Source organism: Octopus bimaculoides, chromosome 6, assembly GCF_001194135.2.
Source record: "Octopus bimaculoides isolate UCB-OBI-ISO-001 chromosome 6, ASM119413v2, whole genome shotgun sequence".
NCBI classification, from domain to species: domain Eukaryota; kingdom Metazoa; phylum Mollusca; class Cephalopoda; order Octopoda; family Octopodidae; genus Octopus; species Octopus bimaculoides.
The window spans coordinates 95,589,915-95,610,708 of NC_068986.1; the positions used below are offsets into that span (position 1 = coordinate 95,589,915).

The 20,794-nt window shown below is 37.7% G+C and overlaps 3 protein-coding genes across 4 annotated transcripts in view; 2 read left to right on the plus strand and 1 right to left on the minus strand.

Moving 5' to 3' along the window:
- LOC106870356 (probable tRNA (uracil-O(2)-)-methyltransferase) overlaps positions 1-8,998 on the plus strand; it is a 21,877-nt gene extending 12,879 nt beyond the window's left edge. Inside the window, exons 7-11 of the mRNA XM_014916390.2 lie at positions 1,601-1,707; positions 3,660-3,843; positions 5,253-5,595; positions 6,829-6,945; positions 8,661-8,998. Coding sequence (XP_014771876.1) covers positions 1,601-1,707; positions 3,660-3,843; positions 5,253-5,595; positions 6,829-6,945; positions 8,661-8,863 — 954 coding nt within the window. The 3' untranslated portion in view covers positions 8,864-8,998. The remainder of the gene's footprint in view (positions 1-1,600; positions 1,708-3,659; positions 3,844-5,252; positions 5,596-6,828; positions 6,946-8,660) is intronic.
- Positions 8,663-16,757, minus strand: LOC106870345 (ATP-sensitive inward rectifier potassium channel 10). 2 transcript variants are annotated; one of them, XM_052968983.1, is made up of 3 exons: positions 16,603-16,757; positions 13,055-14,290; positions 8,663-11,920 (listed from the first exon to the last, which is right to left on the minus strand). In XM_052968983.1, exon 2 carries the CDS (start codon positions 14,233-14,235, stop codon positions 13,081-13,083), a length of 1,155 nt encoding a protein of 384 aa, XP_052824943.1. In that variant the 5' UTR covers positions 14,236-14,290; positions 16,603-16,757; the 3' UTR covers positions 8,663-11,920; positions 13,055-13,080. The 2 variants fall into 2 exon arrangements, with proteins under 2 accessions (XP_052824943.1, XP_014771863.1); XM_014916377.2 differs by lacking the exon at positions 16,603-16,757 and having other exon boundaries at positions 13,055-14,833.
- A 1,116-nt stretch (positions 16,758-17,873) lies between these two features.
- LOC106870344 (G protein-activated inward rectifier potassium channel 2-like) overlaps positions 17,874-20,794 on the plus strand; it is a 16,280-nt gene continuing 13,359 nt past the window's right edge. Inside the window, exon 1 of the mRNA XM_052968496.1 lies at positions 17,874-18,799. Within this exon, the coding sequence (XP_052824456.1) occupies positions 18,134-18,799 (666 nt within the window). The 5' untranslated portion in view covers positions 17,874-18,133. The remainder of the gene's footprint in view (positions 18,800-20,794) is intronic.

The following is a 20,794-nucleotide window of genomic DNA, read 5'->3' on the forward strand; positions in this document are numbered from 1 at the left end:
TATATATATATATATGTGTGTGTGTGTATGTACGTATGTGTGTATATATGTATCTTCTTTCTTTTAGCTTCTTGATTTATTTCTTAGACCATGGCCATGCTGGTGCACTGGCTTGTAGGGTTTAGCTGAACAAATCGATCCCAGTACTTATTTTTTCAAGTCTGGCACTTATTTTCTGTTTCTTTTATCAGACTGCTAAGTTAGAGGGACATAAAAAAAACCAATACTATTTACCAAGTGGTAGCAGAGACAAACATAAAAACATACACACATATTCATGCATATACACACACACACATACACTACAACAGGCTTCCATACAGTTTCTATCTACCAAATTCACTCATGCATATTGGTGGGCCTGTGGCTATAGTTGAAGACACTTACCCAAGGTGCTGCACAGTAGGACTGAACCTGAAACTATGTGGTTGCAAAAGCTAATTTTTTATACCACACAGACACATATGTACATATATCAAGGTCCAGCCTCTAGCTTATTGTATTTCATGATGCAGAATCTTGCCACATCACCAAGTTTGCTCTGTTCCTTATGGTGGCCTCTGCCAAAGCAGGAAGCAGATTAGAGTAGATTCTCCACATCACATGAAGTGATAGGGCATTTGTTATTTAGCCCCTGGTCTATCCTACCTGAACAAACCTATGACAAAAGTTATTCCAACTAGTAACCATTCCATCTTTTCTAGAGGTATCTATCTAACTCTATGTTGTCTATCATGTCTTTTCCTTATTTAAAACAGCAGGGTGTGATTTGAGGGAGACATGGCTGTTGTTTGTGGAGGCCCTTTTGTTAGCAACTTGTATGGCTCAGTTGGGTAACATACTTTAAAAGATGTTGGGGAACTGAGGTAAATTTATTAGTAATGTAATGTCTTGTTTGAGAGGTTAACATACAAAGATTACTGCAGGAAGAGGTGATGCCTAGAATACAGCTAGAAAGACTACGGTAAATAGAATAGTTTGACTAAGGTGACACAACTCAGTAGTTGTAACAGGAAGTGTTGGTGCCTATTATACAGCTAAGTAGGCTGTGCCTAGTTGCTAAATATAAATGTCTTTGATAAGGACTATACCCTCTCTCCTCTCACCAGCATTATATGTGCATATTAACCATTATGATGTTGTCAAATCATAAACCATGAAAGTGGGTTGTCCTTTAGGATATGGTAATATTTGAACTGTTTAAATATGTAACAGTATTTTGAGAACTCACTACAATAAACTCCTTATATATATTGTTATTATTTATGTAATATTATAGTTTCATGATAGACAAAATGGTTCCATGCTACTGTGATTTATAAAACCAGGACAAAATTCATGGATGAAAGCACACAGATCAAACCCAGAAGGAAAAGAACAAAGCTCAATTAGTTCATTGGTGTTATATCCCTTTCATTGGTCCCTTTTAGCCAGTACAGAAGAAGTGGGCATGAGGAAGGGCATCCAGCCATAGTAACTAACCATGTCGAACAGATATTGGAGTTCAACATTCTGAGTTCAACTGAACATAAAAGCCAACATTAATATATATATTCACACATCCTCACATACCCATATATACTTTTTTATTTATTTTCAGTTAAGGGCTTTGACACCATCAGCTGACTCCTTATTTCCAGAATATGATTGGATAATTGGTAACCATAGTGATGAGTTGACTCCATGGATACCAGTTATAGCAGCCAGGTAAACTAGATCCTTTTTGCAAAATCTGCTGCTTTATTTTGGTTTCTTTTGCTGAACTGCTAAGTTACACAGACATAAACATACCAACACCAGTTGTCAAGTGAGGGTGAAACAAACACAGATAAACACACACACACACACACATGATGGACTTCCACACAGTTTCCATCTACCAAATTTACTCACAAGGCAGTGGTTGCCCCAAAGCTTCAGTACAAGATGCTTGCCTAAAATTTCACATTTTGGGACTGAACCCAAAAGCACATAGTTGCAAAGCAAGCTTCTTAACCACACAGCCAAGCCTGAGAAGAGAATTTCTCCATTTGATAATGTGATGATTTATCGCTCAAATAATTGAATGAAACAAATGGTTCCTTGATGATAACAGTGTTCAATGATACATGAGAACCTCACTAGATACTTTGCATTACTAGTTTTGTCCTTCTAGATTTTGATTTTAAATCTCATTATGATTGTTGTTAATTTTAATATAATATTATTATTATTATTACTATTATTATTATTAAGATGGCAAGCTGGCAGAATGATTAGCATGCCAAGCAAAATGCAAAGCAGCATTTCGTCCTTTACATTCTGAGTTCAAATTCCATCGAGGTTAACTGTGCCTTTTGTCATTTTGGGATCAATAAAATAAGTACCAGTTGAATGCTGGGGTCGATGAAATCAACTTTACCCCTCCCAAAAAAAATTGCTGGCCTTGCGCTAAAATTAGTATACCAGGGACAATGCCTAGTAGCATATTCACCTGTCTTTACATTCTGGGTTCAAATTCCACCAGGGTTGGCTTCACTTTTCATCCTTTCAGGGTTGATAAAATAAGTACCAGTTGAGCACTAGGATGGATGTAATCAACTTACCCCTCTACTAAATTGCTGGCCTTGTACCAAAATTTGAAACCAATATTATTAAGACAGCGAGATGGCAGAATACTTAGAGAAAATGCTTTGTCGTATTTGCTCCCATTCTTTACATTCTGTGTTCAAATTCTGTTGAGGTCACCTTTATCTTTCAGGGTTGATAAAATCAAGTCCAGTCATGTACTGGAGTTGATGGTATTCACTAAACCACTTTCTTCAAAATTGCTGGCCTTAGAAGCCATTTTTATTATTGAGTGAGAGAGCAGTGCATGCCATCAAAGTGACACTGGGGTAAAATATACGAAGCCCATTATACCCATCATGACTACCCGTCTGATAAAGGTACATTAAGCACATGCATCACAACCATATGTGCGTAACATGGTAATCCCATATCAAGATAAGCAGTGCATGACCTTGCAGGTCGGGCCCAGATAGAATTTTTGTCAGGTCAAGTAGCCCGTCCCGCTTAAAAGGTCCCTGAATAAGGGTTGTTTAAGGATGTTGAACGAAACACCCATGTTTCCAAAGGTGAATTATCCAAACCCCAAAGAATTCCTTTCAACACATGGCTATCATGCTCCCCCACTACTCTGCTCGTGATCAGAGATGCACATATCGTCAGCCAATAAGGGATGTGCTTTTCTGTTTCAGGTAATACCCAACATGGCCTAGAGTGGAGAGCATCGTTTTTTTCTTGTATCTTCATGTGTTCTTTTTTTATTAACCTTTGAAATCAGGGCAACCTTTCTGCCGCACTCTGTATTTTGAATTATTTTGCAACATCCCTTTTATATTTCATATTCTAATCCCACCAAGAACAACTGTGCATTTTTTTTTTCTGTGGGTTTAATAAAATAAAATTTACTAGGAACCAACAGAACCAAGAAAACACAATATGGTATGAAATATATTTAGCTGCCTTATGATGTTACTTTGAAACAAAACTGTAAAAAAAGTAATTCTGAACCTTCAAATAGGTTTGTCTGGTACCTATATAAACACAATCATTATTCTTTCCGCATGCACTGTTTAATATATGATTAATGTGACCAAGTTCTTGCTATTTCACAGGTCTAAATACAATTGCCGGTTTTTTGTACTGCCATGCTGTCTGTACAATTTTGATAGCAAATACAATGAGAAGACTACAGGCTTGACCAGTTATCGAACATACTTGAATTATGTCAAAAAAATTATTACAGTGTGTGGCTTTCAAGTTGAAGAAGATGTACTCCGAATACCATCAACCAAGCAAGTATGCCATGTTACAAATTTTTAAATAATACTTCTCCTTATTAGTGTCTTATATATTGATAATTTTGGGATTTGACATATATATATATATACAAAGTAAGAGAATGGAGATGTAGCATTTAATAAAAATTTATTATCTGCAAAAATCAAACATAGTCTCTTACAGCTGTTTCAATTAAGCCTAAAAAGATTACATAGCAATTATTAAAATCATTATATTAGGCAAAATCTCTTCAGAGGGGTAGGAAAAAGATATACTATTAAGTTTTTTTTAAATACAACACATAAAAACCTAACAGTATATCTTTTTCCAACCCCTCTGAAGAGATTTTGCCTCATAATGATTTTAATAATTACTAAACAAAGAGTGTGTGCATAGAAATATGTGTATGTGAATGCAAGAGATACAGAGCATAGAAAACATTCTATAATAAGGACGTTAAAAGTCCAGACACAAGGATGTGAAATACCAGTTCGTAGCTAAGGTACACAGTAGGTTGAAGAGCTGTACAAGAAGCCGTGGCTGAATAGCAGAGCCTGGAGAAAAGATACTGTTGCCCGAGAAGTAAAGGCTACGATGCTGTGACCAGTTACTTGGTACAGAGGGTCTTGCTGTTATTCGTGGTGAAACAATTCACACAAACAGTGTTGAGAGAAAGTTATGTTAGCGTTACTGGTTTGGTGTGTACGTTGAGACGTCAGTGTAGACGCTGGCGACGAAGAAGCTTGTAGTAAACAGTTAGTTGAACGGTGGTGTTGGTTCTCCAGTGAAGCGAAGACATGTCATCGCTGGAACTGGCTGGTGCTCTGTGATCAGCAACTAGACCTCAGAAGGTCTAAAGCTGAAGACAAACTTAGCGCAGACGAAGCTACCTATTTAAGAGAAAAAAATCGGCTCAAGCAGGGGTTCAGAAAACCATTCCACATGACCTTATCAGAAGGCTACGATTGGTTGGTATGCACCCTGGCGCGAAATAGAACTAGAGACAAAAGTGCGCCAATACCAACCAATCAGAGTGGTGGACACAACAGGGTCCAAAGATGCAGCCGAAAGCTAGATGTTATCTGCTACGTCCGCATTCACATATATATAACTGAGAGAGAAGCTTCGCTACATATATAAAAATACATTCACCTACATAACAAATATTATAACACGCAGTGCTATATCTGTCATATATTGTTAGTTGTAACAGGTTGTATAAAGTAAGCTATCTTTCTGCTTTTATACTTTTTAAAGTTTTTGATTAATTTTAGACCAAATATTTGTTCTTGTTTCAGAGTTACATTTGTTTTCAAATTTTATTGCAATCATACTATGGCTGTAGAGTATTTTTCAAAGATTTTACTTGTTTCTTGTTTTGTTTCAGGCTTGTCGTTTTTAATCCCTCTGTCCCTTTTCATTAATAGATTTGCTTGTATGGGAAAACACGAACATATTCTCAATCAGAAGAATCAGAAGTTGATAAAAGAATAACAGAATTTATAGAAAATCAATGTTCAAAGAACAAATTATTACATAACAAAAGTGAAGATTCCAATCCAATGCCTGCAGATTTGATGAATATGAAAGATGCTAATACTTGGTCTGACAACTTTAAGCCTAGACTGACTCAAAAAACATCTGGGATGTGCAAGTCAGTTCCCTGGAACATTAAAATTGATGTTGTTAATGTGGTTGTAGAAAAGATTTTAGCAGCTGATGACAGCAAGTTTATCAATCTTCCAGATGGAAGAGTGTGGCACAAGGGAGGTAATGTTTTGTTTGTTGTTTGTTTTTGTTGTTTTTTTCTTACTGATCAGTTGATTAGTAACTAACAGATTCACTCATCAAGACACCACAGCAAATGTCTCACAAAAGAAAATCATTATGTATTCTTCTTCCACTATTCCAATAGCTTCTGCTTCTCTGAACAAGTAAACAATATACAACCACTACCCAGGCCAGTTTAATGTGCGGCCCTTTCACTTCTCACCATCCCTTCTGTATCGCACTTTGAAATGCTGTACTAAACACTTTACTCAATCATTATTCCTTTTCAACTGATACTCTCTCAAACGTCTTCTCTCCCATGTTTTCTTACAGACACCAACCTGTCCCTCCTTCTCTGATTAACTTTTTGAAGGGAGTTCACAAGCAACTGCCAGATGACAATAAGAATAAGGTAGTGAGGGTGATAGAAGTCAAACTTGGCCTTGTATATATGTGCAGATGCATAATCAAGGCTTTTTGGGGACAGACAGTTGCCCATGCATGCCTCTCTGCATCATTGATGTTTATCCAAAGGAAAGGCTGCCAACTTGAGTTGATAGTATGTTAGTCAAATATTAAGGGGAGATCCACATTCATTACAAGCTCCAACCAACAGAAGTTTAAGCTGGACATTAGCTGCATAACCAAGGTTGGCCTAGGTTAAACAATAACAATCATGAGCCAATCTTATTCTTCTTTTGTCCAATTTATTTCTCAACACGTTTGTATTTTGTCCTTCATATATACTGACGTTGGATATCATATCTTTTCACAAGTTCTCTGTTTTCACATCCCATGTCTCACTACCATGTAACATTTTAGTTTATGTACAAGCATCATACAATCTTCCTTTGACTCTGAAAGAGAGAGACACCTTTTGTTACCAACACAGGTAATAGCCCTGTGAACTTTCTCCAATTTGTCTTACTCTAGCAGCTATACTTTCAGATCATCTTCTTTCACTCTTTATTAGGTCACCTAGATAGCTGAAATTGTCTACTACCTTTAGGGATGTTCATGGGCATTTGAGAAAATCTGTTTCCTGTGTGCTCTTAATGTTTATTATTCCTGCATATCTGCCACATACAAAGTCTACTTTAACCTGCCTATGATACCACAGTCTTGTGTGTTCAAAGTCTGTGTTCTCAACTTTTGACACCTATTTTTAAATGCACCACCCCTAGATATATATTTCATAATCAATTACTAACCTTATACCATTTTTACCATCAGGGGAAATACCACTTCCAAAGATTGCTCAACTTCTAAATCAAGACACTCTGAACTATCTGAAGACAGAAAATGGCGGTCTGCAGACACTTCTGCGCAACTTCAGCCATATTTTCTATGGTAAGTAGGTTAAAAATTTCCATTAATCTCTCAGTGCCACATAAAAACACCCAGTATTCTCTGTAAAGTGTTTGGAATTAGGAAGAGCATCCAGCCATAGAAGCCATGCCAAAACAGGCATGAGCCTGGACAGTTCTCCAGCTGACCAGCTCGTCAAACCATCCAACCCATAGCAGCATGGAAAACAGGCATTAAATGGTGATGATGATTAACCCTTTCATGGCAATATCTTGTAATTGAATGCACTAAGAGATATTTTAAATTTAGTAAAATATAGGTTCAGGTATGGTTGTGTGAACAAGATGCTCACTTTGCCAACATGTAGCTTTTGGTTTAGTTCCACTACATGGCACCACAATCAACTTCTACTGTAGTCCCAAGCCAACCAATGCCTTGTGGGTGGATTTGGTTGACAGAAACTGTGATGAAGCCCATGTGTGTTGTGCTTGTTCTCAACCACCATTTGACAACTAGTGTTGGTTTTTTTTAATCTTCTCTCCAAAACTTAGCCGTTCACCAAATGAGACCAATAGAAGAAATACTAGACTTTAAAAAAAATATATACTAAGATCAATTTGTTGGACTAAACCCTTCAAGGCAATGCCCCTGCATGGCCACAGTCTAATGACTGAAACAAAAGATAACCAACAGGCATGGCTGTGTGGTTAAGAAGTCGGATTCACTAAACCATGGTTCTGGGTTCTATCTTACTGCATAGCACCTTAAGCAAGTATTTTCTACAATGGCCTCAGGCTAATGAATGCCTTGAGCAAAATTTGGTACACAGAAACTGTATGAAAATCCATCAGATATGTTTGCATATGTGTGTGCATCTTGTCCCATTTCATTATGTGAGTAGAAACAATGACAGTATTTACGTCTCTCATACACAACATGTCCCAATGGCTCAGTAGTTCCATCATGCACAAAGACCAGTTGGATAATAAATACTGTACTTGAAAGACAAGAGTTGGCAGCAGGAAGGTGATCCAGCTGTAGAATATTGCATCAATAATTCTTGTCCAGCTCTCTGCCTGCATAAGGATGGCAGACATAAAAATGAGGTTGGTTACAATGTCATTACACAAGTAACTTAACAAAAATTCGTTAAACTTCTGACAAATTTTTATTTGACTATGAACAGTTTCAAAAATGGACATTTTTCTTATTAAAGAATCAAACAATTTGGAATCAAAGGTAAACTTCAATTTTTAACATTTATTGATCTTTTAACCCTTAATGACAGTTATTTAACTAAATTTTTCATAATTTTTAAAATGGATTAATACAAAAGGTGAGTTTTTCAATATAAAGATGGTAACAAAATTGGCTAATATGCTAGATACATTACTCAATGCTAATTACTCAAGGTGATATAGAGTTTAGTTTAAACATCCAAACATTAAACTCTCAAATAACAAGCAGTGGTAGCGCTGTTGAATTGGTGAGTGTTCTAGTAGCTTGAGTCCTGGAGTTTCAGTTCTCTTGTTGGAGAATAGCATCCACCAAACACAACCTACCCACCTCATATATATCTGATGAGCTTCCTACAGGTTTCTTTCTACTGTTTCTAGTCATAAGACATACACAGCTCAAGGTTGTAACAGTAGTTACATGCACAGGAAACAAACCTGAAATCATGGATTTTATTTTATTTTGATATACACAGAAAAATATTTATATTTTAATATTGTACTGTTTTCCTCTTTGTCCAGTGGTTTCTAGTACAGTACGGCTGAGGGATTACACACAACCATGGCAACAGAGGAGGAAAGTGAAGCAGAAAAACACTGCCAGATCTTACAAGACTTCACTCTGCTGGTTTCATCAAAACCATCCAGATGGTTGCCCTGTCAGCAGAGAAGAGTGTAACTTTGCACATGGAGAAGAAGAACTGAGAGAAAAGACACATCACTGAGATATTGAGAAGAGGAAATTCAGAGAAAGAACATTTTCCCATCTTACTGTGTGTGAGTGTGTGTGAGTGTGTGTGAGTGTGTGTGAGAGAGAGTGAGTGTTTTAAATTAATTTAAATAAATTTTTGATTTTTCTACATTTTCTTTCATTCATTCTTATAAATAATCAGATCTTGCTGATAGGGAGTCAAATTATCAACTGAAATATTAAGGATTCATATTGTCAATGTATGAGCAAGGCATAATTGATGGGGGCTATATCTAGAAGGATACTTAATCGTCGTTTAACGTCTGCTTTCCATACTAGCATGGGTTGAACGATTTGACTGAGGACTGGTGAACTAGATGGCTACACCTGGCTCCAATCTGATTTAGCAGAGTTTCTACACCTGAATGCCCTTCCTAACACCAACCACTCCGAGAGTGTAGTGGGTGCTTTTACATGCCACCAGCACGAAGACCAGTCAGGCGGTACTGGCAACGGCCACGCTCGAAATGGTGTATTTTACGTGCTTCCTGCACAGGAGCCAGTCCATTGGCACTGGCAACGATCAGGCACTAGAGGTGTAGCCAGGCTCAAGAAAAATGCACTGTGACACATACCAAACAATTTTTAACTCATTTCTCTTATATTATGCAAAAATTTCATTAATTATAATATACATAATTGTATTCTACATTCATTAATATCTTGTCTTAGCAATGATGTCATTATGTATGCAAATTATAGCTACTGATATAGGTAACTAAAGAGTTTTAAAAAATTGTTGAAAAGGCACCAATTTTGAAAAATATGCTTGTAGAGAGTGATCACTCCCCTTGCTCCCCCTATTAGCTACATCACTGATAAAAACTGGCTCAGGCTGTGACAACTTGATAAATCCTTCGCAGCATGGAAAGCAGTCGTTAAAATGATAAATTTTTTGAAGCAAATTCCATCTGACCAATGTAAACATAGAAAAGTAGATGTTAAATGGTGATGAGGAGGAGGACCCCCCCCCCCACAAAAAAAAAAATCAAATAAAATAATTACCAAACTATTTCATATCTGAGACAAAACCAAACATTTTCAGAGACAGTAGAGGAAGCAAATATAGTTGATTGAATCTCTTTATCCCAACTTTTGAATGCCAACTTTGGCTGGATTTGAGATCAGTATTTGACGTAACCACCATTTTCCATCACTCATCTGTCACTAAATTATCTAACCAACAAGAGCAAACCTCTATTTGGACTTTCATCCTGTTAGAAATAGCAGTCAAACTTCCCTTGAATCACACCCTACTGTTGGTAAAGAGGTCCTGCACATAAGATAAAAAAAGCAGGATGGCCGCAGTTGGAATGACTGATCTGGGATTCAAAATAATCAGAATATATATTTATGACATAAGCACAAGTCAACACATTTTGAAAACTGGCATAGTTGATCAAATTTACTCAAGTCCATTACTGGCATTTAGTTTACCAACCCCGTCCCCTCAAGAAAGAAAAATGTTGAGTCAAATTCAGTGGAATTTAAACTCAAAAATGATGGGGATGCAACTAAATAACCCAAGGTGCTTATGTAATGCTCTTCAAATTCTACTACATAGTGCCTCTTGCCATCATCCAAATATTGATTTCTTACATAGATGCTTATACTTTGATCACTTTCTCTCCCCCTTTTCCTGATTGGGAATCTATTGTATTCACTTCAACAAGACACCGGCTTCTTTCCTTCTCATATTTTCCCATCCCTCAATACTATACCCCACTCAGTTGAAGGGTCTTGTCAGTACTTGGTGACTCACCAGTGCTGGTGCTACAAAAGAAAAGGTACCTAGTATACTCTGTAAAGTGCTTGGTGTTAGGAAGAGCACCCAGTTGTAGAAATCATGCCAAAGCACACATTGGAGCTCCGTGCAGCCCTCTGGCTCATCAAATCATCCAATCCATGCCAGCATGGTAAAACAGACATTGAATGATAAGGATGTAAGGCCTCAAATTTTGAGGACAATATAGTCAAGTTTAGCAACCCCTGTATTTCAATAGTACTTCATTTTATCAACTCCAGGAGGATGAAAGGCAAAGTTGACTTCAGCAGGATTTGAACTCAGAACATGTATTACTGTAACTAAATAAAAGGAATTTTGTCCCGTGTTCTAACAGTTCTGCCAACCTACTATCCAGCTAGCATATCAAAATATAAAAAATATCTACATTTGTTTTAAACATTATAAAGAGAGGGGGGAAAAAAGTTATACACAAAATGAGGCTATGCACAAAATGAAAATTCTTTTCAAAATTTATTAAAATGGTGTAAGAATGAAGTAGTTGGCCAGTGGTTAAAAATGGAACCAAGTTTGGTAAATCATATTGACTCCAGTACATAGTTGGTATGTATTTATTAACTTTCAAAAGAACCAAATGAAATGACAACTAAGGCAAAACTACTCTTTGAAATGCTAGTAGCCTTGGCATATATGCATGTAGGTAGGCATGTAGATAGATATAATCGTTTCTGATTTAGGAACAAGGCCAGTAGTTATGAGGGGAGAGAGTGAGTGAATACATCATCAATACCAGCACTTGACTGGTGGTCAATCTTATTGACCCTAAAGGGATGAAAGTCAAAGTTGACCTCTATGGGATTTCACTTTAGAAGTCAGAAGATGATAAGTCAGAAGAAATACAGAAAGTTATTTTTTCTAATACTCTAACAATTCTATCAACTCACTGCCCTGTAGTATTATATATGATAAACTGTAATATAGGGCACCAAATATGTAGAGGCTTCCTTAAATCCCGACTGCTAAATGATGGCTATTACAAGGAATGGAGGGGAGAAAACCACCAGAAATGCTGTCGTCCACTCAACACTCATCTAAAACGTTAATGAAGCTGTACATTAAATGTATATATTAAATCTCTTTAAACCACAATCTGTGTGTTTAAATATAAAAACAAAAAAAAATCATTTAACATTTTTACAAACATTAAAAATTGAAACTTGGTATTGTCCAAGGCATTCAAATTGCCTGAATCTTCAAATCATAGATGTTCGTTCCACTGAGGCAGTTCTGTAAGAAAAAATTTTTAAATATGGAATTATAAATAATGTCATATTATACCATCACTTCATCAACATCTGTAATAATAGAAAAATGAGCCAATGCTTAGTTGGAGGGTCGAGGGGAGGCAAGACAGCATAGTTGGGTAATCTTCAAGTTTAGGGGGGTAAAAAAAGTAAATAAAAATATTCAAGGGAAATAACTGAACGACTTACCAGTATTATCCGTTTTCTTCTAGCTATTTATAAATAAATCACACCCTAACCCTAACGTCAATCAAATCACGTGTGTGATTTATTTATAAACAGTTCAGTTACTTCCCTTGAATATTTTTATATATTTTTTTTATCCCCCTAAACTTGAAGATTACCGCATAGTTGATATAGGGGTGTGCAAAGTGACACAGCTAATATTGATGAAGGTGTGTAGTAGCAATAGGAATAAAATGTAAAATTGAAAAGGGTGTCAAGCTGTCTGTGGAAGAAAGAAAACAGGAAAAGAAAAGAGAGTGTAAAAAACGAAAGATGCGCCTAAGCAGAAGATATACAAGACACAAAAAGTCGTCTAGCCTTATAGAGGTACTCAGAATAATGAACTAGTTAATGCATTCATTGGACACAAAATAAAGGATCAGTATTAACAATTCTTAAAATACAGTTTTATATATATATATATATATATATATATATAGACCTCATTGTTGGTCCATGAATGTTTGGAAGGTTATACTTCCCAAAATGTAAGACCTTCCACGGTGATGTTTCTTACTCCATCCTTAGTTTTTATATAAATTTCTTTATACATCTACCCACATTTTGTAATACTAGTTGAATCAAAGTTCAACTAGGATTACACAACAGAAGTTTACCTGCCTCTCGTGCCAACGAAGGAGCCTTTACACGGTTGCTCAACCTATAGGAAATAACAGCCAGATCACATCAAATTATCTTAAAACAGGACATATTAGGTAATTAAAGTAGTCCAAGATACAGTCTCTGAAAAAAATTAAAATACAAGATGGCTACGATAGAAACACTTTTGACCAGAATGTTAATCATAGATGAGACAAGATTAACAAGCATTATCTACGTTTAGTTTAAGTTAGTCACCGCCTTCGAGTAAAAAGGAAACTTGTTTACTCACTTGGTTATTACAAATCAACGAGATCCTCAGTGTATATCAGCTACCGTCTGCACCACTTCTGCTTCTTCTTTCGTCTCTGAGGATACACCAATCATCGTCATATCACCATCGGAGAAATTACTAGAACGAGACATCGGACAGGGAACCAATTCTCCGAAACGTTTGAAATCTACATTCCAGTGACCGTTTTTCTTATCAAACTGGTTGGCATGAGCAAATCTGTATCCCCAAACAATCTCTTCAGCAATGTAGGACGTCTTCACTTGACACATCTCTCCAGTTGACTCGATCACTCCGTTAATCCACACAAGAAGCTCGATTTTCTTGACGAGCAGATCTTCCCGGTTAAGACAGAAGAAAGGGCTGGCATCCGTTATATAGTGCGTCAAAATAACCGGCCACATTAAAAACACGTTACTGCCAACGTTGTTTATTTCAAAGTCCACTTTGACTTGATAGAGAGGATGGACGAAACCCTCAAGCGTCACGTACTCGGCGACCAGCATGCCACCAACTTTAGCATTGATGAGGTGGGTATGTCGAAGATCGGCCACCTGAATCTGTAACACTGGATGCCCGTTCTCGCAACACATACACGCTTTGCAGCTGAACATCACTGTATTTGAACGGTTCTTTGGACGAACCAGCTTGGCGAATACAAACCCCAATGAGATCGCTTCGAGAATAAAACCAATGAGGACTTGAAAGAAGAGCGTTGGAATCGTACCAGCACAATCAGTGCTGGGGTACATGAACCCGTAACCAATTGTTGTTTGAGTTTCAACAGAAAACAAGAAAAAATCTGCAAACGTTTCCAGGTCTGGGAGGCAAGGTTTCGAATTAGAATCGTTCGAGTTGAAGTCGCCGTGTATGTAGGAGTTCAGCCACCAAATCACAGCAAATGCAATAAAAGTGATAGCATGAGAGGAGAGGAAGACTAGAATAGCCCAATGCCATCGCATTTCAAGAATGGTGTTGTAATAATCCTTGATAAAACTGAAACGATGCTTTTCGAGGCCTTTCCGGTCGATAAGAGAATTGCCTGCTTTGGTGAGAAGAAAATGACCTGGATCTTCGCCTGTCTTTTCATTGATACAGTTTAAGTATTTACAAAAATAATTCCATATTCCACCCAAAAAGTAATTTCTGTTCGTCGGTTTATCTGTGTTTTGGTTAACCATTATTGAGACTTGAATTTGATGTCTATCAATTCTTTATCTTGGGGGTTTAGAGTTACTTTTAAAAAATGAAAGGAAAAAAAAATCAGCAGACACTTAATTTAGTGCAAGCACCATTTTAAATTCTTAATCGGAATGCGTGATTTATAATTTCTACTGATGAATGGATTAAACGTAATCTAAAGATTAATAAAGAACCAAGAAAAAATAACGTTTGTTGAAGTTTTTTTAAAACCTCAAATAATCATGTTCAATTCCGATTAAACAAATAAATCTACTCTCTCTCCTCTAAAGATTTAATCAATACGTACTAATAAAGCGTTCTATCTGGCCAAGATACTCACATAGCTGTCGACAGTCGAATTTAGTTGTAATTATAATATCACAAAGAGGTAGAGTCCATTGGATCGCCAACTTACAAATATCGCCTCCATTTCCCATTTCCACCCACTCCCAAAACTATTACTGAAATTTTTCTTTCTTTGCCATGATGTTGGACAAGTTTAAAAAGTTTTAAACCATCTTAAACTTATTAAGCAAAGCAATTTGTCTTCCCCTTTTTCAATCTTCACAGCTCCATCTTCACCTTTATGAGAAATTTTGGTATAGTCCACCTGGGAAGTAGCAGTATCAATACGAAGAAATGTAAGGTTAAGAAGATCATGTGCAATCACGTGATTCCGGATTCGATCCTATCGGACGACAGCACCTTGGGCAAATGTCTTCTAGGCATGACCTCGAGAATCAAGGTTTGTCAGTGCAGTTGGGTAGCTGAAAACTGGATGCACTGCACTTATTGGCTCATCGCCCAAAGCATTCACACCAAGTCTACGATATGAGAATGACTCGATATTTTAATACATTGTTGTTTATGGCAACAATCTATGAGAAGTTGAGAAGTCAGGTGAGATATTTGAACACTATAGACAGATACAGGTATACCAAATATCATAGAAAATAAAATCGTGATTTATAAAAATTATCACCGCCTCTAGAGGATGTGTCATGAATTACCAAACGGCAATTAAAGACCATCCATCAAAAACAGTCTCTTAATTACAAATTCAGGATCCAGATGGAAGGGAACATTGTCAGAAGCCGATCAAAGTAGATTTTCTCTTTCCCATAATTGTTTATCAGATCCAAAGAATAATTTTGAACTCGGGAATATGTAATAACGAAGGTTAACATAAACTTCTTTTTCCATATCACAAATGGTCGATGGAGCAGATATTTACTTCTGGTCTCCACGCCAGATAACTCTCTTCCAGAATGAGTCTTGGTATTTTGCCATAGGAAAAATTGAACTCAATACTCCAAATTTATACATCATTTGCCAGTTGTACAACAGTTCCAAGGTACCCACTTTAGGTATACAAATATGAGTAATCACCTACAACAGAAGTAGCAGCTAAATTTACTTAAATTACACCCTACCGTCTTTAGAAAAGGACACACTGGATAAGGTAGTTCTAGATATACTAAAAAAAATGATCGACAAGGCTGAAATGTCTTTAACCATAGGTTTGCTTGATCAGGCCTAACCTGGGACTAAATAGCAACACACATAGATGACAAAAAAGTAACAGAAATACACTAGAGTTCACGTAGACATCACACCGAACTAACAGGGGAGCCTCTACGTATGCGTTTGATCTGACAAAAATAACAACTCTCTCTCTCTCTCTCTCTCAAATCACATCTTATCTTAAATCGGAAAGGACACATTGGATAATGTAGTTCTTAATACAAAATCTCTGAAGTAGAAGGCAGGAATGCATTTCGTCATAGCTCTGTTTTATCAGGACTGATTTGGAGCTAAACAACAACAGGTACAACATTTAGTCAATACAGAAACAACAGCATTAATGCAGACCAGCACTCCGTCGGTTACGACGACGAGGGTTCCAGTCGATCTGATCAACGGAACAGCCTGCTCGTGAAATTAACGTGCAAGTGACTGAGCAATCCACAGATACGTGTACCCCTAACGTAGTTCTCAGGGAGATTCAGCGTAACACAGTGTGACAAGGCCGGCCCTTTGAAATACAGGTACTACTCATTTTTACCAGCTGAGTGGACTGGAGCAACGTGAAATAAAATGTCTTGCTCAAGGACACAACGCATCGCTGAGAATTGAACTCACGACCTTACGATCGTGAGCCGAATGTCCTAACCACTAAGCCACGCGCCTTTACCAATTCAGACCAATATATTAGATAAATCACAGAATTAAGCCTGATCTACCTGGCTGTACCAATAATAAACTGTGATGAACACAGAGCAATATATTGTCTATCATCAGTGGAGGCTGTAAAACAAATCATGAACATAGAGAAATAAAAATACTTAAAATGAATGACCACTTACCTAGACATGCTGAGAGCAAAGTCTGTTGTATCAAGCTCCAAGACACCTCATGTTTAGTAACTCCATGTATACGCTGATATGTCTACAATCCCATCAGAACTCAATCCCTCCTATGCGATCCTAACCTTCTTAACCTCAAGCACTGTACTGCAACGTACAACAGCCCAGAGAAACAGGACATTCTTTCTTTTATGCTCTCACAAAGCTTGACTTCTTTCTGTCGACTAACAAAACCCACTGGCTGAAAGATCGAGTAGCGAAGAAGTTTATATGCAGTCTCTCGGCTAGAAAAAGCACTCACAACAGCCTTCAAATCACACCCTGTCATCTTGAATAAAGAATACATTAGACCAGGGGGTTTTCAAACTGTGGTCCGCGGACCACAGGGGGTCCGTGGACAGCAAATACTTTTTATGGGCAATTTGATTTTATATATGTTTTTTAATCGAAATCTTTTAATTGACAATGAACCTATTTGTTAAATACTGTTAAATAAATAAATGTAAAAATATGTTATTTTAAGCAAATATTTATGTATAAATTTCATAAGCGTTTATAAGAGGGTCCCTAAAGTAAAGCCTGAAATACAAAGGGGGTCCGCAAGTCGAAAAGTTTGAAAACCCCTGCATTAGACAATGTAGTCTCTGGTATTCGTATAGAAAGACGCGGTAGTCAATCTGGAACGTCTTTGATTTTATATCTGCTTGGTGGCTAACTTGGGGCTAAAAACAGCAGAACAAATGTAATATATCCATACAGTACTTCTTTTCGGTAATCCATATCATGTAGAAGTGCACAGTATGGTCCTTAGGTGGATGGAGGTAGAGTATATTGGAAAAGCATGATCTGTGGATCGTACTCTACTGTTCGAGGAACGATCTATATGTCATGGGTCTTTTCGGTGAGGGACCTGGAGGAATTAAACAACTTTAACCTCGGTGAAATGATCCGTAAAGAGTTGGAGTTTTATACCTGAACATTGCGTAGTGCCGCTGATAGGTTACGAACCGATAACCTTTCGTTTCGATCCAAGAAATCAATAAATATAAGAGTATCTATAAAAATGGTCACTCAAGTTTAATTGAAAATGAAGGTCAAGAAGAAACTTCCTTCAACCAGTTTCCATCCCACACTATCACCATTTTAAAAACAATATAATTGTAAGATAACATACGAGGGAACAAGTGCACAGCTATCAAAGGACGAGATCTTGAAATCTTTACGATCAAATAAAAGACACGGAAATAGTCGTAAAGCGCCTTCAGATAATATCCACACGGGAAGTGGGAGTGTACTTTCGAACATTGAAACGTGCGGGTGTGCTCAAAAAATGGTTATGCCTCACATAAAACAGAATAAAACCAAATTAGATTAAAATATAACGATTCACACATACAAAACTCAACATGTTTCTGGAGAAAGAAAAAAAACACAGCTGGTAAAATAAGGGAAATATTTTAATTGTTTTCTTCTACCACTAAGCCTTAAAATACACAACGTAGACAATCGATTCGAAGACTGAGGAACAATTATGGAAAATATATCTATGAGGAAGAATTCAAAACGTCACATTTACTGTGAATCTGAATCTGTGACTGAAACGGCAACAACGGATAGAAAAATGAGACATTTATGTCACTATTTTTTCACACAATGTTTGAAATATTTTCGCAGAAATCCCCTTCAACAAAAACGCAAAGCTCTAGTAAACAAATCTGGTCAGTACAGTATAAACTACAGAGGACGGAAACCCATCTTCTTTATCAAGGATTTCTATCTGACTTTGCTTGATCTCCAGTGGCGATGGGCAATTCTTGCATTTTTCATTATGTACTTTACGATATTTATTTTTTTCACTCTCGCTTGGTTCGCCGTTTGCTGGATCAATGGCGATTTTATTCACTTGGGAGATCCGAGTTATGAACCGTGTGTCAAAGGGGTGACCAGCTTCATAGGTTTACTTCTTTTCTCTATTGAGACACAGACTTCAATCGGGTACGGTTTCGTTTATCCAAACACGTCCTGCGTCGGTTCCTTGGTCATTCTGTTTTTCCAAATAACAGTTGGACTCATCGCGGAAACTTTTCTACTCACCTACATTGTATCCAAGTTTTTTCGACCTTCCAAACGAGCTAAAACAATTCGCTTCAGCGAAAATGCGGTGATTTGTCAAGAGGATGGCATACTTTGTCTCCAGGTAAGTGTTTCAATCCTATTTTATGAAATTCCACAACTTTTAGCCTTCAAACCATTTATTTTCCGCTTTTTAATTTAAAGAGAATTTATTACTTTTACTTTTTCTTAACCTTAAAATAAGTTGTATAACACTTTTAAAATCTGTGATATTGTTTGAAGACGGAAAAATGTGTAAAATATTGTGTAATCTTATAAAGATTCATATGAAACAACTTAATAGAAAGCAATCAAATGTCCCTCCCAATTCTACGTGTGTAGTAGTTGGGGTTTCTGCCCGATGCTTTTTGATCATCTCCACATTGGAGCATTCGAGAAATCCAGTTGCTACCTGTCAAACAGCTGGTCTAAGAAGGTCGACTTATCTCGAGATACAGGTCTTTCTGAAATATCCCCACTCCATTCACTGTCATTTCAGGTCGGCTAAATATGGCTTTTCACCTGTAGGAAGTCACCATCCACTTTATTGGGAGGTATTGGATAAGAGCGGCACGTCAAAGATGTGACAGCTAGACGGAGAGCGAAAGAGCTGCACCAACGGATGCCATTTTGTTCAATAGTTGAAATTCTGTCGGACACTTCTAAACGGTTTGACGTTATCTATGAATGTTTGGAAGGTTATACTTCCAAAAATATAAGACCCTCCACGGTGATGTTTCTTACTCCATCCTTAGTTTTTATATAAATTTCTTTATACATCTACCCACATTTTGTAACACTAGTTAAATCAAAGTTCAACTAGGATTACACAACAGAAGTTTACCTGCCTCTCGTGCCAACGAAGGAACCTTTACGTGGTTGCTCAACCTATGGGAAATAATAGCCAGATCACATCCAATTATCTTAAAACAGGACACATTGGGTAATTAAAGTAGTCCAAGATGCAGTCTGTGAAAAAAATGAAAATACAAAGATGGCTACGATAAAAACACTTTTGACCAGAATCATAGACGAGACAAGCTTAACAAGCATTATCTACGTTTAGACCAGTTTAAGGCATTCGATAGGGTTGACCATCGGTATCTGGCGGCGGTCGGACTGGGCCCGACTTTTCGTGGATGGATTAATGCTATATCGACTCAGTCGTCCGGGTGAACGGCTTCTTCTCGAAGCCGTTCGCGATCGAGCGTTCATTTCGCCAGGGCTGCCCCGTCCCGCTTCTGTATGTATTGGCTCTTGAGCCACTGCTGCGAAGGTTGGAGGCCACGGAGGAAGACCTGCGTGATCTATGTTATAGTAGAGGAGCGACAGCATATGCGGATGATGTCACCATCGTCGTGTCTGATGAAGGGCAGCTACCTCGTGTAGAAGACTCCATCAAAAGATACGAAGCGGTGGCAGGAGCAAAAGTTGACCGGAAAAAATCAGTCGGCTTTCAACTCAGCACCTGGAGGGGCAAGTCGACGCCTCCCAACAGCGTCGTGGGGCGTTGGACGGAGGGCCCGGTTAGACTGCTCGGAGTCTGGTTATCGACTATCATCAAGATTGTACCGCCTCCCTTCTTTAACAAAGAAAAGGAGAAAAACTGAAGCGAGGTCACAAGCAAGGTGACGGCCATAACCCAGACCTGGTGTGGAAGGACGCTATCCTTGCTAGGAAGGGCCGAGGTTGCACAGGTGTTTATAGCATCTGTGATAACCTACCGCCTAACCGTCGTACCTTGCCCCGGTGTGTGGCTTACCAAGCTGGAATGGATCCTTTTCCGCTTTTTGTAGAATGGGAAACCACCACTTGTGAGGCGCTCCATCTGCTGCCAGAAACCGTTAAAGGGTGGGTTACGGATGACTTGGTTGATGATGTGCAAGTATGCGCTGAGGCTGAGACATCTCTGGCATGAACCACAGGGAAATGTGTTCTGTGTATCACATAATTCACAGGACATGCATGAATACAGCAAGGTACAAAAATTTGAATAGGAAAACTAAAGAATGAATGATTATAACTAGACGTTTTATCATACGGCTTTGGATCAGGGTTGACGCGGAACTAAGCATCATAA

Excerpts from the sequence above, each read along its gene's own strand:
- LOC106870345 (XM_052968983.1), bottom strand. The coding sequence starts at position 14,235 with ATGGTTAACCAAAACACAGATAAACCGACGAACAGAAATTACTTTTTG.